The 14454-nt window shown below is 45.4% G+C and overlaps 1 protein-coding gene across 3 annotated transcripts in view; it reads left to right on the forward strand.

Moving 5' to 3' along the window:
- The window catches only part of MLH3 (mutL homolog 3), a 280665-nt gene that overhangs the window by 247544 nt on the left and 18667 nt on the right, over positions 1-14454 (forward strand). For 2 of the 3 annotated variants that reach the window (XM_085626733.1, XM_085626732.1), the window contains exon 12: positions 1806-1957. In XM_085626733.1, the coding sequence (XP_085482859.1) occupies positions 1806-1957 (152 nt within the window). Of the gene's footprint in view, positions 1-1805; positions 1958-14454 lie in introns of those variants that run through there. The other variant, XM_085626734.1, reaches the window with a different exon arrangement.

Genomic DNA, 14454 nt, shown 5'->3' on the forward strand with positions numbered 1-14454 from the left:
GGGGCTCAGAGGGCGGAGGTGAATGGAGGATTTTGGTGTAAAGAGTACTGTAGGCCCAGGAGGTGATTTATGTAAATATAGGGTAAGAACTACTGCAGGTCGAGGAAGGGTACAGCTAAGAAGGGAGTGGTCGTTAGTGATATGGGGGGTAGTGCTAGAGAGGACAGCATGCTGGGGAAGTTCTGAGAAGGGAGAAATAGTTGGTTTGGGGACGTGTTTGAGGTTCTGCAGGCTTGGGAAATGGTAGATGGAAGCAGGGTGTTTTGTTTGATAGATTGCCAACAGGCTGGGAAAGTGGTAGAGCTACGGATGAAGTAGTGGTTTATTTTGTCAGGCGGAGGTTGCAGGGGATGGGGCTTCTTCCTCATACCTCCGATGCCACACCAACAGGGGGAAAACTTCCTGCTCAGAGTTTGGAGCTGTGACACACTGAAACCGTTTTAGAAGAACCTTACCTCATGACTCGGCACCGTCCTCGGGTGGAGGATCCCAATGGATCCCACATTTATTTTGCTTCACAAAACGAGGACCTAGACAGCAACAGATACAAGTAGGCGCTCCTCCAACCGGGGCTCATAATCGCCAAACGGAGTGTAGCCCAGCACTGGAAAGATGCAGCTCCCTCATCGGTTGGGGAATGGAAAAAGGGCGTGGATCAGTTCATGGGTTTGGAGAGACCGGTATATGTGCACAGGGGCTGACCCTAGAAATCTGGCAGGCATGGGCTGACTCCCGGGGAATATGCTTGGAACCGATAGGTCCCATGGCCGAGTTACTAGATGAAGAAAATAGAAACTTTAAAAAAAAAAAAACATGTAATTCGGAGAACACTCTGAAGCTCCTGCCTAACAAGAGGCAGTAAGATGGAGAGAGATGGCCTGGGAAGGGGAGGAGGGGGACTGGAGAAGGGGGGGGGGGGGGGAAACAATGTCTGACTGCTGCTGGTTGTTCCATTTGTTATGTAACATAAAGAAAACACCTGTAAAGATGATGCAGATTGCTGTTCTACATCCTGTCACCATCAATTAACTGTGTTTAAAAAAAACAAAAAGAAGAGGTGTGCCCCACAGTGTATAGAACGACAAGCGGAAGAAATGGGAGAACTAAAACAGGAGAGGTGGTTGGTGGTGTGGGTCACTACAGCCGGGGAAAGAAGATGGGTAATGTCTGTTAAGGGGCATGGGACACTGTACAGACATGTATATATTGCTTTCCTAGATCCACTGTTTGCTGGCAGGCATTGGGTCAAGGGCATACATGGTTGTGTTTGCAGTGTAGAAGACCAATGTTACATATTCAGTGTTGGGGTGTTTTTTATTAATGTGTTAGCAATGACTCAGTCTGAGATAGTCTGGAAGGATGCCCAGACGGTTGTTTAGAGCCTGCAGACGTAGGTGATACAGTGAAAAATGTAATTGCACTATTCAGTAAGAGGGACACCCCAAATGTATTCTTATCATACCTGCTTCAGCAACCCTAGTGAAATCAATAATTGCTCCGTCAACTGCAAAAGCAGAGGAAAGAGTAGTGGATGGTGCCTTCCAACATGGTAGATGGGCATTATTTTTCCTCATCTTAGGCACCTGTGTGGCTAAATTTGGGTCTAAATTAGACACATTTATGAGACAAAGTGAAGACATGGAGCAGGATTCCCTTTGCAGCAGTGTTTGGTGGTGAGGGTGACCAGATAAGGGCGGGATACACTTGAGCTGTTCATGAATGACTCGTTGTTTATTCCAGGCTGTTAAATGTTGTTGGCCGTTCATTTACAAAGGCCATACTACTACAGGCTGTTACTTTTTCAGGTGCTATTAAATTCAACAAGCCTTTGAATGTGGAAGAGTGCTGCTGCCTCATGGAAAGCCTGTCCTGGTGTAAGCTACCCTTCCAGTGTGCCCATGGGAGACCCGCCATCCTGCCCCTGGCTGACATGGATCACTTGGAGCTGCACAAACAGGTATCGTACAATCCTATAAAGTTTATGTGACAAACAGAATAGGAACAACACTAAAAAGGATAGATTGAACCACACAGTCAATGACTGAGAGAAGGAACACAAACAGAGTGGGGCCTAAAACATTTTGCCCATTAAAAAAATAAACTAAACGGAGCTGTGAAAGTCACAGGAAGAGCAGAGAAGTGTTGGCAGTAACACAAACAGTGACTAGCTTGAACAGAGTAAAAGATAAATTAGCAGGAAGGCTGAGAAGTTCAGGAATACAATTCAAAAAGGATATAAACCTACACGAACATGGAGTGACACAAGAAGAATGCTGTGCAGTGTATAGAGTGATGCATAAACAACAAAAGGCATAAATACAAATTCTAGATGTCGGCTAGTTAGTTGCCACTTAGTACAACCAATACAAAGACCATTACTGGTACCTATGTTTTCGGTGTTTATTCCATTTGAAGCCCGCTTTTACCCAGGCAAATTCCACAGCCATTATTTTTCTGCTTTGGACTTTGAAATCTTATGCCATTTCATATCTGTGCAGTCCACTTAATGTAGAAAATAATTAGTTTTGTGTACTCGCGTTCTCCCTTGTATTGCTGGCTGAATACAGTTAAGAAAGATGTTACCTTAACGTTTTGTGTTTTTCTGGGAGAACAAGAAACAGTCATCCTGTCCAGGACTGGATCTATCATAGCACTACATGCTGTACAGCTTATCCTGATCTGTTATGCTGGGAATCACAATGAATAATGTCTTTGTTTACAGCAGCAACAAGGGAGTATAGTGGCACACCTTCAGAATTTGACCATGCAGCCTACCTATTTATTCATAGCTCTTTGACTCCTATCTGAAATGAGTACGTCTTCCTTAGCCCCACCCGGGTAGCCATTTCAAGATTCTTTGATTTACATTTAATCTTTTGCTAAAATATTATTCTACATTTCCTAAAAACAAGGTCCACAACACAGTTGTTTCCTCTACTAAGGTTAAGAGTTCTTAGACTTTGAGATTGTAGAGCTGCTGAATTTGAGAGCAGGAAGTGTTTTCTCAAAGCATTCTCCTTCCTTTTATTTTAAGTTGTTTGAATCCTCAAAAATACAATTTGAAAAACTCTTCAAGGGTTGTACGAAAAAGGATGTTGTTCAGAATTAAGACTATGGAAAAGAGAATCCTTTATCACAGGTATTTTGTCTCAATCAATAAACAGTAGAATATCTCTGCATATACAGGAATCTTGGAACACATTACGGTCTATGTACAATTCAGATGGAAAATTGCTATCAATGTACCTTAAAAATAAAATGTAGATGTTTATACCAACTTTAAAATATACATTGTTTCAAAATAGCCCCTATCCATATTTGCATAAGATGGGGGCTTGATAATCATAAGCACTAATAGTCCCGGCCATGCGTGAGATCCCAGAGAAATGTTCTTTCAAATATATTTCCTTTATGTTGTATTTTCGTCTTACTTAAGGATGGTCAAATCTTTTTATATAACTTTTCAATTTTTGGGGGAAGTGCACAAGTAATTTCTTTGTTTAATTAATATCATCAACGGTGCAAACAAATTAAAGAAAAAAAAATCCAGACCATCACCATAAAGCTAAATAGAAAACCCATTTCATAGGCTAAAAAGAGGCTCAAAGAAGGACCTGTGTAAGCCCCAGGATATAAATTGAAAAAACAAGTCTTCCACCATAAGATTTTAACCTCCATGAATCAGTCAGTTTTCTAATATGATTTAAAACATGAACAGAAGATAAGTGATCCACGTAAAGATCATAGACTCCTTAAATTGATCAGTTATTCGAATGTAATTTTACAGTATATTTAAGTCCCTTTCTTAAATAAAGTTAAAATTGTTTTAAAAAAATTTCCAATTATGGGTCAGGACCTTGGTATCTGAAGAGGTAAGACAGAGTGATATATCCTATTTGCAATTTCAGCTCCTTTGTGATAAAAACAGATTTCAAAAGGGTTCCGCATGCTTTACCAAACTTGGGGCAACAGAGGAGTAAATGGGTAAAAGATTAATTCCTATAATTGCAGACTCTGCACTATCTGATTGTTGTTGATCCATGCCTCCACTGCCATTGAAGGTCTTCAATTGGGAGAGCAAGGAATTTTGCAAGAAAATGTTTTCTTCTGCATTCCTTGCTTAATGTTACTTTCAAGTAGTGTTGTAGGCACTTAGTTTTACAGAAGGGAAGGATGGGTTTAAACAGTTCCTGTGTGTTTATGAGCTTCCCTGGATTTCACCATGACCACTTATTTCAATAATTGCTTAAGTGTTAGGTATGACAGGTTACTGGCTTTTATTGTCTCTGGATCAAGAGCTCAATCAACACATGCAGAGTGTAGAGATCTGTCCCAGTAATTGGCTGGGCCATTAAAAATGTCCTGCAAAAATGCTTTCAGTGATCCTGCTTTGGCGTGGAAAATAGTACTTGAGGAATTAGGACTTAAATACGAGATCTTGTTTTGCCAATCCAAATGCCATATGTATCTGAACAAATCTGATTAAACGAGGTAGCTGAAAAATCCTTTTCTAAGTGACTGTAGTCTGTCCAGCATAGAATCCATTTTGGATGGAAAACCTTGTTGACCATACGACATTGTTGGAATTAATTTGGCCTTGAGTTCTCTAATTATGGCCTCTGCTAATGGATTATATAATTTGGCATTTAATTTGCAGAGTGCAAATATTACATTTTGTACTTTTTATTCTCCATATCTCTTAGATGTGCATGCTTATTACCAGAGTCAGCTAACCAAACACCAAGATAATTGTATGTTTTAGTGTATGCTGTTCTTAATGGACCCAATTTCCAGACTCTTTGTTTTTTTCTTTGTTTCCCAAAGACCATTAATTTTGTTTTATTTGCATTTGCCACCACCTTGTTGCTCTGATTGGTTTTGTCCAGCTAGTCCTGCGATTGCTGTAGGCCTATTGTCATTTGATCCAGAATAAATAGATCATCCGCATATTGTAATATTTAGATTTTATGCATGCCAATATGTTAGGGAATTAACTCAGTCTTTGCAATTTCAGTCCCCAAGTCCACTGTATAGAGATTAAACCATGATAGGGCTAATACTTTGCCTTGTACGCATCCTTGTTTAATGCCTTTGTTTGTGTAAACATTTGGAGGCCCCCTATTCCTTTGGCCCAGTTTGACACTAACCCACGTGTCCGAATAAAGAGAGATTATTGCTTTTAGTAAGGGGTGGAAAATACCCAAGTCAGCTAGGTTCTTCCATAGGATTTGTCATGTTCACTCCAGCAAATGCTGCAGAGTAGTCCATAAAGTACACAAATAATGGTGGATTAGAGGAGCTGGTCAGTCTGTGGACAAGATATGAGAGTGCGACTACATCGTTTATGGTCAAAGCATTTTGCCTATACCCTGTCTGATAGTATGGTGTTAAGTTGCCTTTTTCTGCCCAGTCTATTGGTTCCTTCAGTTGAATTCTTCCATAGGGTTTGGTCTCAACTTCCAGTAATGGTGTCAAGCAGTAGTTGGCTGGGTCTTTTGTGTTACCTTATAAATGAAATACACGTGAGGCCTATAAAATAGGCGATATGGGTCAATTCCTTTAATTTACTTTTGAAAAAGTCAAAATAATATTAAAGCATGAAAATGTTATCAGAAAATAGTAACTTTCTTAAAAACCTCATTCATAAGCCTTTTTCAAAGGAAATTGAGTTGAATGAATCAGGGCTATGTTAGCATGAAAACTGACAGCACCTTTAAGGGCCCACAGCCATCTCTTATCCCATCACGTCCAGCAGGTGACTGTTACCTTTTTTTCTGGCTCCTGGTGACAGGATCTTGGAACACTGCGCTTATCATTACTGGCATTTTTCCACTGAAAGCTCTTCAGATTTGTTTCAGACCAGCTTCACACATCTTTTGACTGCAAGTGTTTTTGTCATTTTGTGACAGAAATTATTTAATTTACTTCGTAAAGAATTGCCATCTTTATTTGCAAAGTGTCCCATGATTTGTGTATACTTTGCCACCATGACAGTCACATTCCAGACAGTTGTAATCACTGCTGGGCCCTTTCCAGCCGAAGGACAGGGAGAAGATTCACCTTCATGGATATAATGCTGACAGAAAAAGGTACTATCTGAAGGAGCTGGTCATCGCATGAGCATGAAGAGTTTCCATCCTCTACCAGTGCTCTAACATCACTGTCTGAGGATTACACAAGAGAGTGATCCAAAAGGAGATACCACAGTGAAAAACAGTAATACTCCTGTTCAATGTGGAGGAGTTTGACTTCATGGCAAGGCATAGTACCAGTGTGTTTGCTGGCGAGGCTGGATCAACATCAAAGAGTCGTCGTCTCTGGACGTTGAGACAAAAAAGATGTTAGACATCCAGTGACACCATTACGAGGATACACTAATTGATATCGAGACTCATTGGTTATTCATTTTCCATTCGCAAATCAGTTGATTGGGTCAGAAAGATGAAGACAGGAAGGACTCTGAATTCTCAATTGCATATTTGCCATCATCACTGTGGTTATTCCGGATTCTCTAGCCCCTGCTGATCAGCTTTCTTCACGGCCTTCATCGCCACAAAATCCAGATTTGCCAGCGATGTAATCACCTGCAACTTCTGCTACTCTGCCCCCTCATCCATTAATGCCTTTGGGACCTTAACCTCCATCAAGACCACTTATAGCACTGAGGACATCCAAGCCTCCTCCTCCTAGACCCAGATCTCCTCACAGATCAAGATTAAGACTGAGATAAAGACATCACTCTAGATACACCTCCTTCCATTAAACATTTTCTAGACGCAGACATTGGTCTAGAACTCGCTTCTTCTCCACTTCAATGACGTCCTCTGACACAAAGAGGTTTTTCGCCTCCATTGACAGACTGTCCTCCAGCAAGAGTCGCCCCCAGTTGATATCAGTACATTTCAGGAGGTGCTCATCCCAGGAGCTAACAAAACTGAACATTCATCTGCCAGCTCCTATAGCTACCACATCTGTGATTTTTCATACACTTTAGTAGGATCCATCCTCAAGGCTGATGCTTCTACGAATTCCAGGCCTTTTAGAACTGGCTAGTAATTATTCCTTATTTCTGCATCAGCTAAAACTGTGCCATTAAGGCTACAAAGTCCGGGTCACCTGATCTGGATCCTCTTTTCTTTCGTTCTGATCCTTTGCCCGAGTCTGTGGTGGTCCTGACAGCAAAAACACCACCAGACAAGACAAGCAGAAAACTTGATTCTGTAGAGGAAAGGTATGTGGTACACCAACCACTAATATGAAGTCGACAAGTGCTACTGCCATTCTGGGCAGATACTACCAACCTTTGAGACTATCTTCAACAGTTCATCCACAATCTGCCAAGAGATCATAGAGAAGACTTCAAAAACATTTTGAATAGGGCACGATGGTGTCCAATCAAATTATTAGTGCGGCTGCTGACTTATCTCTGTTGGCTCCACATGGTTACTGTCATGGATTGGCCTTCAGGAAATATTATTGGCTCAGACTAATATCCCTCAAGCCAGAATCTCAACAAAGAATCCTCAACTTATATTTCCCTGGCATGACTTTATTTTGAAGTCATACAGACAAAATAGCTCGTTTGAAAGCCGAAATGGAGACCTTAAATGTTGTTGATTTGGAGAAATGGAAAGGAACAAAGGAAACACTAATACAAAGCTTACAATCAGCAATACTACCCACAGAGGTTTCAATACCCTCAGTGGCCCCAAGCTCACCAACAGCAGCAACACAGGCCTTTCCACCAACAAAAAATGTTAAGAGGCGGACACAAACTGTCTGCAGTGGGAAAACCTTCTTTAGGGACAAACCCAGTGCGTCTTTACTTCCCTCCTGTTTTGTTACCCAATTTCCAACTACCTGGGAGTGGAGTTTCATCATAACAGATGCATGGGTTCTGGATATTGTTCAGAATGGCTGTTGCCTAAGATTCACCCATCCTCCACCAGCTATCCACACTACGGCTGGAAAGGCTTCAACAAGAAGTAAGTGTGTTCCTGCAAAAGCACTCCATGGAGTTTGTACCTCTTTCCCAGAAAATGAGAATGTATTCCCTTTAATTTTTTGGCAAAACAGAAAGGTCCCAAAAAATATATTCAGACACATTCTGGATCTAAAACTGGCAAATAAATGGAAACTGAAGAAAAAGTTCAAGATACTAGCATTACTTCAAATGTACTCACAGATCCATTAAGGGGATTAGCTACGCTCCATAGATCTTCAAGATGCATACCTCCAATAACCAAGAAGCACCACAAATTCCTGAGATTTGTGGTTGGCAGCATTCGCTACCAGTACAAAGTCCTTTTGTTTGGCCCCAAGGACACCTTGAAGTACATGGCTGTTGTCATAGGGCATCTAAGAAGATGCAAGATTTTCATCTATACGTATGTAGATGACTGGCCGATCAAGGCATAAACATGTCAGGAGGTCCATCAACATTTCCAGGGACACACTATTCTCAATCGCTTAGGGCTGCATGTCATTCACAAGAACTTTACATCATACCCAATGCAATCTCTTCACTGTGCATGAGTGGTTATGTTTTTCATAAAAGCAAAACTGTATCCTTCGGAGGAGAGGCTGTTATCTGTACATCCGAAATGTCGCACTCTTTTGAAAATCACCTATCTGGCAGCAGGCAGGTTTCATCTCTACTGGGCTCCATCATGTTCTGCATCTTTCTGGTCTCAAACGCCCCCACCTCCATATGAAACCATTACAGGATTGTCTGGTAGGCCAATGGAGTCTGTTCTTGGACAGTTGGGAAGATATGATAACCCCTTCTGTCAATGCAGCTTGTTCTCTCAAGTGGTGGTGTCATTTGAAGAACCTCCTCAACAGAATGAGTTTATCAGAAGGTTCTAGCCTAGACAATAGTGACCTCCCTCAGAGGTTAGTGTACGCACATTGATCACCTTCAAATTCAGGGAAAATGATCCTCAGAACAAATGAGATACCCCATCAATCTTGTGGCGCTGAGTACCTGGCTCTGAAAGCTTTCCTACCCTCCTCCAGGCAAACCTCACTCCTTGTTCAGAAGGACAAGAGAACATCAATGCACTGTCTGAACAAGTAGGGAGGAACGGATCCGGAGCCTTATCTCTAGAAGCCCAAACCATCTGGAATTGGTTAATTGCCAAAGACTACAAGATCACTGCAGCCCATTTCCCGTGGGTGCAAAACATTCAAACGACTCTCTAAGTAGGACAATTCACGAAATCCATAAGTGGCTCCTCAATGACTCCATCATTCATGACGTCGTCTGTGACTGGGGTTTCCCTCAATTGGATCTCTTCGCTACTGCGGAGAACAAAAAATGCTCAGACCTCACCTGGATGTCTTCCAACTAGGGACAAAGGGTTCTGCCATATGGATTGACTGGTTTGGCAAATTCCTCTTTGATTTTCTCCAGATATCCCTAATTCCAGTGGTAATCATCAAGCAAACATATGTGAGAGCCAGAATGATTTTAATAGTTCCAGAGTGGCCCTGTTAGTGGTAGTGTGCAGACCTACTTTACATGTCAGAACAGCCACAGATGAATTTGCCATGTAGACAGGACCTTCTCCTCATGTTCAGACAGAGGCCAGATGCAACATACCAGCTTACACAGTGAGCTGTGCAGCATAATCCTGGTGATTCCCTAGTGGCCATTGATCTTACTGGCCCTGATCTAACTACACTGCTGGCCTTCAACTACACCATTCTTTGTCAAAGGCACTGTGAGTAGGAGTGTGTGGGTGCTGTAGCACCCCCAAAATTACAATGCTGCAGTTTAGAAGGTGAGAGAGTAATTTAATTACATTTAATCCATTTGTAGAGCGCAAGGTTACACCACCGGTGAGTCCCCATGCTAAAACAGACTCGCTAAAAAGGAAGGGAGACAGGTTCCGCTAATAGGACCTACATTCTTGGGGAACTCTAATATGCTGAGGAGAATAACCAAGTCTTCAGGTGTCTGCGAGACCTGGTTTCGCAAGGCTCCATTCTTAGATCCTCCGGTAGCGTGTTCCACGTTTTGGCTGCGAGGTATCTGAATGAGCGTGCCCCCATTCTTGCTTTGTTAATTCTCTGTACAGTTACCAGCGCCCTAACTTTAGATCTTAGGCTCCAGCTGGGAGTATATGGAGTTATTAGAGAATATAGATATCGATGGCCGTCTGGCCAGCCGCTGCCTCTCCTCCGTCATCTTCCTGACTCCAGTCCTTGTCTAGCTATTTTTCCACACAGCATTTGGGTATTTACCATTTTCATTGCTAGTCATGGCTCTTATCTAGGTTTGGGGACCACAACCATAGAAGCCTCACTTATGGTGTCTTGAAGGCAAGCCTTCTTACAAACCTGCAGATATGTATCTACCAGTAGTCCAGCGTATATTTGGCAAAACTCTGTTCAGAGCCAATCTAAACAGGAGTCCTTCCCATTTTCATCCACCCCCCCCTATCCCCCCCCCCCGCACCCTCCAGAGTTGGGAAAACAAGTGCTCTTTTGAAAGGGGGACAACCAGTCAGTTGAGGTGTTTCCAAGTTACCCATGTAGTGTCTTACTAATTATGAACCATTAGCATCCTCATCTTCAACAATGCTTTTAAATATTTATGGAAGACCAACGTTTTCCCTGCCTGTGTATTCTGTAGCTGTCCTTAATGGTTAATGATTCTTAACATTGGTCGCCTCCCAGTTTCCAGGCTACTATTCTATACAATTTCTGACAGAATGTTGCCTATGAGAATGTATCTGTATAAGTCACTACATTTCCATTTACTGTTTAATAGTGTCTTAAGCACCACCTCCTATTTCATTGTAGTCCATTCTACAGTCATATTTATATATTTGCTCGCAGTTGTGACATATTTTATTTTCCTATGCGTGCCCCTCTTAATACTGCTTTCGGTGTGTCCCACTTTGTTGCCCTGATGGATGCAATGCTCTAGCTATTGCTGAAATATTTGCTAGGTGTCTGTTTTGTGTCTCACAGAAAGTCATATCTTGTAGGGCCTGCACTTGCAGTATCCAGGTCAGTAATGCTGGATCTAATGTTTTGCCAGAAATACAAGACAGAGTTGTGAATGATCTGTCAACATTCTACTCTAGTAACGTGAATCGGATCAGAGGTATGCAATTATATGGCCGATAAAGATGTGAATAATTCGGCTATACAAATTGTGCCAGGGGAGAAAACAGAATATATTTTATTGTAAGAGTGGTGGTCCTGACATAAATCAAAAAGATCTCATCTGTTTCTTATTTCCCTCACATGCATTGCCGCCTTTGTGATTGCAGTTACTCTAGCAGGTGCCCATCGATTTTTGCAGACATCACATAGTTAAACCCTCCAGCCCACATCATCAGGGAACCAGCACTTCCAGTAATCTCTCAAAAGTACTAGGACCAAGACTCTCAGGGCATAGACTTTACCAAGGCAAAGCTAGTCTGTCCAGGTCCTGTAATACTGGAGTCTTGTCACACTCACGCCCCCTAAGCCATTCACATAGCTAACCTCTTAAGAGTGGACGAGTAATACATTCTTCACTTCTTTTTGCAAATGTAGCATGTTCATCTGCATTCCAGGCTAGTTTCCTGTAAGAAGTGGTAACTAAGTTTTGACTTTTAAGCACACAATGCCCATATATATTTCTAGGTTTTAATCCTCTCACACTCCGTCATAATCCTTACCATTCCAACCATCTGAAAAGTGCTCTAAAGTTGTGTGAACCCTCTCCTTTCATATGACATAAGGAAATACTGCACATTCCTGCCTGTTCACCTGCGCTGGTGCCCTTTTGGCAACTTAGCAGCAACGCAGGCACCCATGCATCATGGATCTGAAAGAAACACGTTAGTTAGATTCCTCACCTTAGAATATCCCCAGGCGTCAGACTGGATCCGGAAGATTTTTGTAGCAATACCCCTTGCGCGTCGCTAGGCGTCGTCTGCGGCTCCGCGTCCGTCGTTGGCGTCGTGTTCGGAATGACGTCGGAGTACTTAGACGCCGCCCTCGCGGGCTGACGTCAGTTCTTCTTTTTTCCGCGCCAGTAAGCGCCGATCCGGGAGAGCTACCCCTTTAGTCAATTTTTGACTAACTTTTTCAACTCTTTTTGGTCACTTTCTCGATTCTGGTGCCGGTAGGATGCCTGGTTTCAAGGCATGCGACGACTGTCACCGGCTGATGTCGGTGACCGATCATCACCGCCGGTGCCTGTACTGCTTGGGCCTCGACCACGACGCAGAGTTGTGCTCCGATTGTATGGCCCTGACCTCGAAAGCTAGGCGGGAGGGGTCCCGCAAGCTTCTCGAGCTTCGCCACTCTGCTCCGCGCCCCTCTCTATCCCGGTCCAGGAGGAGGTCCAAGGATCGGTCGTGGAGCCGCACTCGACATCGTCGCTCGTCTGGCTCGAAGTCTTCGGGTAAGTCGAAGCGCTCCAAGAAGTCCAAAAGGCGACACCGCTCTTCAGACTCCCCTCGCCGGTCGCGCGACTCGGCCGAGGGTCATGGTGGTTCCACCCCCGCGGCTCCACAGGAGCCGCGCAAGTCCCCATACCCGCCGGTACCTGGGACTGACGCGACGCCGGTGGTGGTCAGTGCCTTCCTCTCAGCCATGAGGAGCCTGGCCCTGCCGTCGACGCCCGCTGGCGCGCCTTCGGGCCCCGCGGACTCGACTGGGCGACCTCGTCACGCCTCCTCCACCGGCGTCGACACCGGTGCCACCTCCGACTCCGGTCGACGTCGATCCCCGGTTCAGCCCCTGTCCGGTCCCGACGCCGATGCGGCGCCGCCCAACGCCGCATCCGACGCCGCTAGAGACACATTAGGTCTATCGACCGGCTCCGATCATTCCTCCTGTTTACCAGGAATCGGATGATGAGGGCGACTGGGAGGGGTCTGAGGACCCTATGGCCCTTCAAGGGCAACTTTCACAGGACTGGGCAGATGAACTGGGGGAGGCCAGTGGATTGGATACCTCACCGGACACTGGATTCATCTCTCCTCCGACTGTGGCTTCGGAGGAGGGTGCAGCTTTTTCTGTGGTGCTGCGCAAGGCGGCCGCGGCCCTTGGGCTTGAGCTGCCTGCCGTGGCTGTGAGGACTAACATCCTCACTGAGGTGCTTCAGTCTGCCGCATGCTCCACTGAGCCTCTGCTGCAATTCAATGAGGCCCTCACTGACGTTCTGCAGGGCACCTGGTCCAAGCCCTCCACAGTCCCTCCTGTGGATAGGAATGTGCCAGGCGCCACCGCCCTGCTCCGGGCGACCCCAGTTTTCTGTCCCAACACCCCACCCCCGAGAGTCTGGTTATCCAGGCCTCTACCTCCCAATCCTCCTTCCCGTCCGCTCCTCCGGACCGGGATTCCAAGAGACTGGAACAGTTCGGTAAGAAGCTGTTCTCCTCGCTCAGTTTGGGCCTGCGGTCATTAAACACCGCCTGTCTCTTGGACCGTTATTCCCACTCTCTGTGGGATACGGTATAGGACGTGCTGCCACTGTGCCCAGAGGAGGCCCAGGCACGGCTTTCCTTGGCTCTGGCCGATGGGAGAGATGCAGCGCGCCATGCCATCCGATGTGGACTCGACACTACGGACTCACTGGGTAGGGCGATTTCTACCACGGTGGCGCTTCGACGTCACGCCTGGCTGCGGTCCACGTCCTTTTCAGGGGATGTCCAGAGCACACTCATGGACATGCCTTTTGATGGCGCTCGCCTTTTTGGTGAGAAAGCGGACAGTGCGCTGGCTCGCTTCAAGGACTCCCGGGCTACGGCCAAGTCCTTGGGCCTCTCGGCCCGCGGCCACAAACTTCCGCTTTTCGCTCCTTTCGTGGCCAAGGAAGGGGCACCTCCTCACGTCCGCCTAGCCACCGGCCGCAGAACCAGCCTGGTCGCGGACGTGGTTTCCGCCGAGGCGGTACTGGAGGACAACGCGGTCAGTCCACATCCACCCCGGCAGCATCCGCCTCAAACCCTTCCTAGTCCGACCTTTCAGGCCCATTCCTCGCCAGTGGGAGGCCGGGTTCGCCATCACCTGCTCCACTGGCGTACCATTACTTCGGACAGGTGGGTGCTGCAAATCGTCCGAAGGGGCTACTCCCTCCCCTTCGAGACGACCCCTCCAGCCATGCCACCGCAGCACCACCGTATCTCGGAGGATCATTTGAATCTTCTGCAAGAGGAAGTTTCGGCCCTCTTGGCCAAAGAGGCCGTCGAGCGCGTTCCGAGCCCAGAAGTAGGTCGTGGTTGTTATTCCCACTACTTTCTGGTTCCCAAGAAGGGCAAAGGAGGCCTACGCCCTATCTTGGACCTCAGGAACGTCAATGCCTTCCTCCGGAAGGAACGGTTCAAAATGTTGACTTTGGCTCAGGTTCTAGCTGCCCTAGACCCTGGAGACTGGATGGTAGCGTTGGACTTGCAGGACGCTTATTTCCATATCCCCGTCCTGCCGGCCCACCAGCGTTACCTG

This window comes from Triturus cristatus, chromosome 9 (genome assembly GCF_964204655.1).
Source record: "Triturus cristatus chromosome 9, aTriCri1.1, whole genome shotgun sequence".
NCBI classification, from domain to species: Eukaryota; Metazoa; Chordata; class Amphibia; order Caudata; family Salamandridae; genus Triturus; species Triturus cristatus.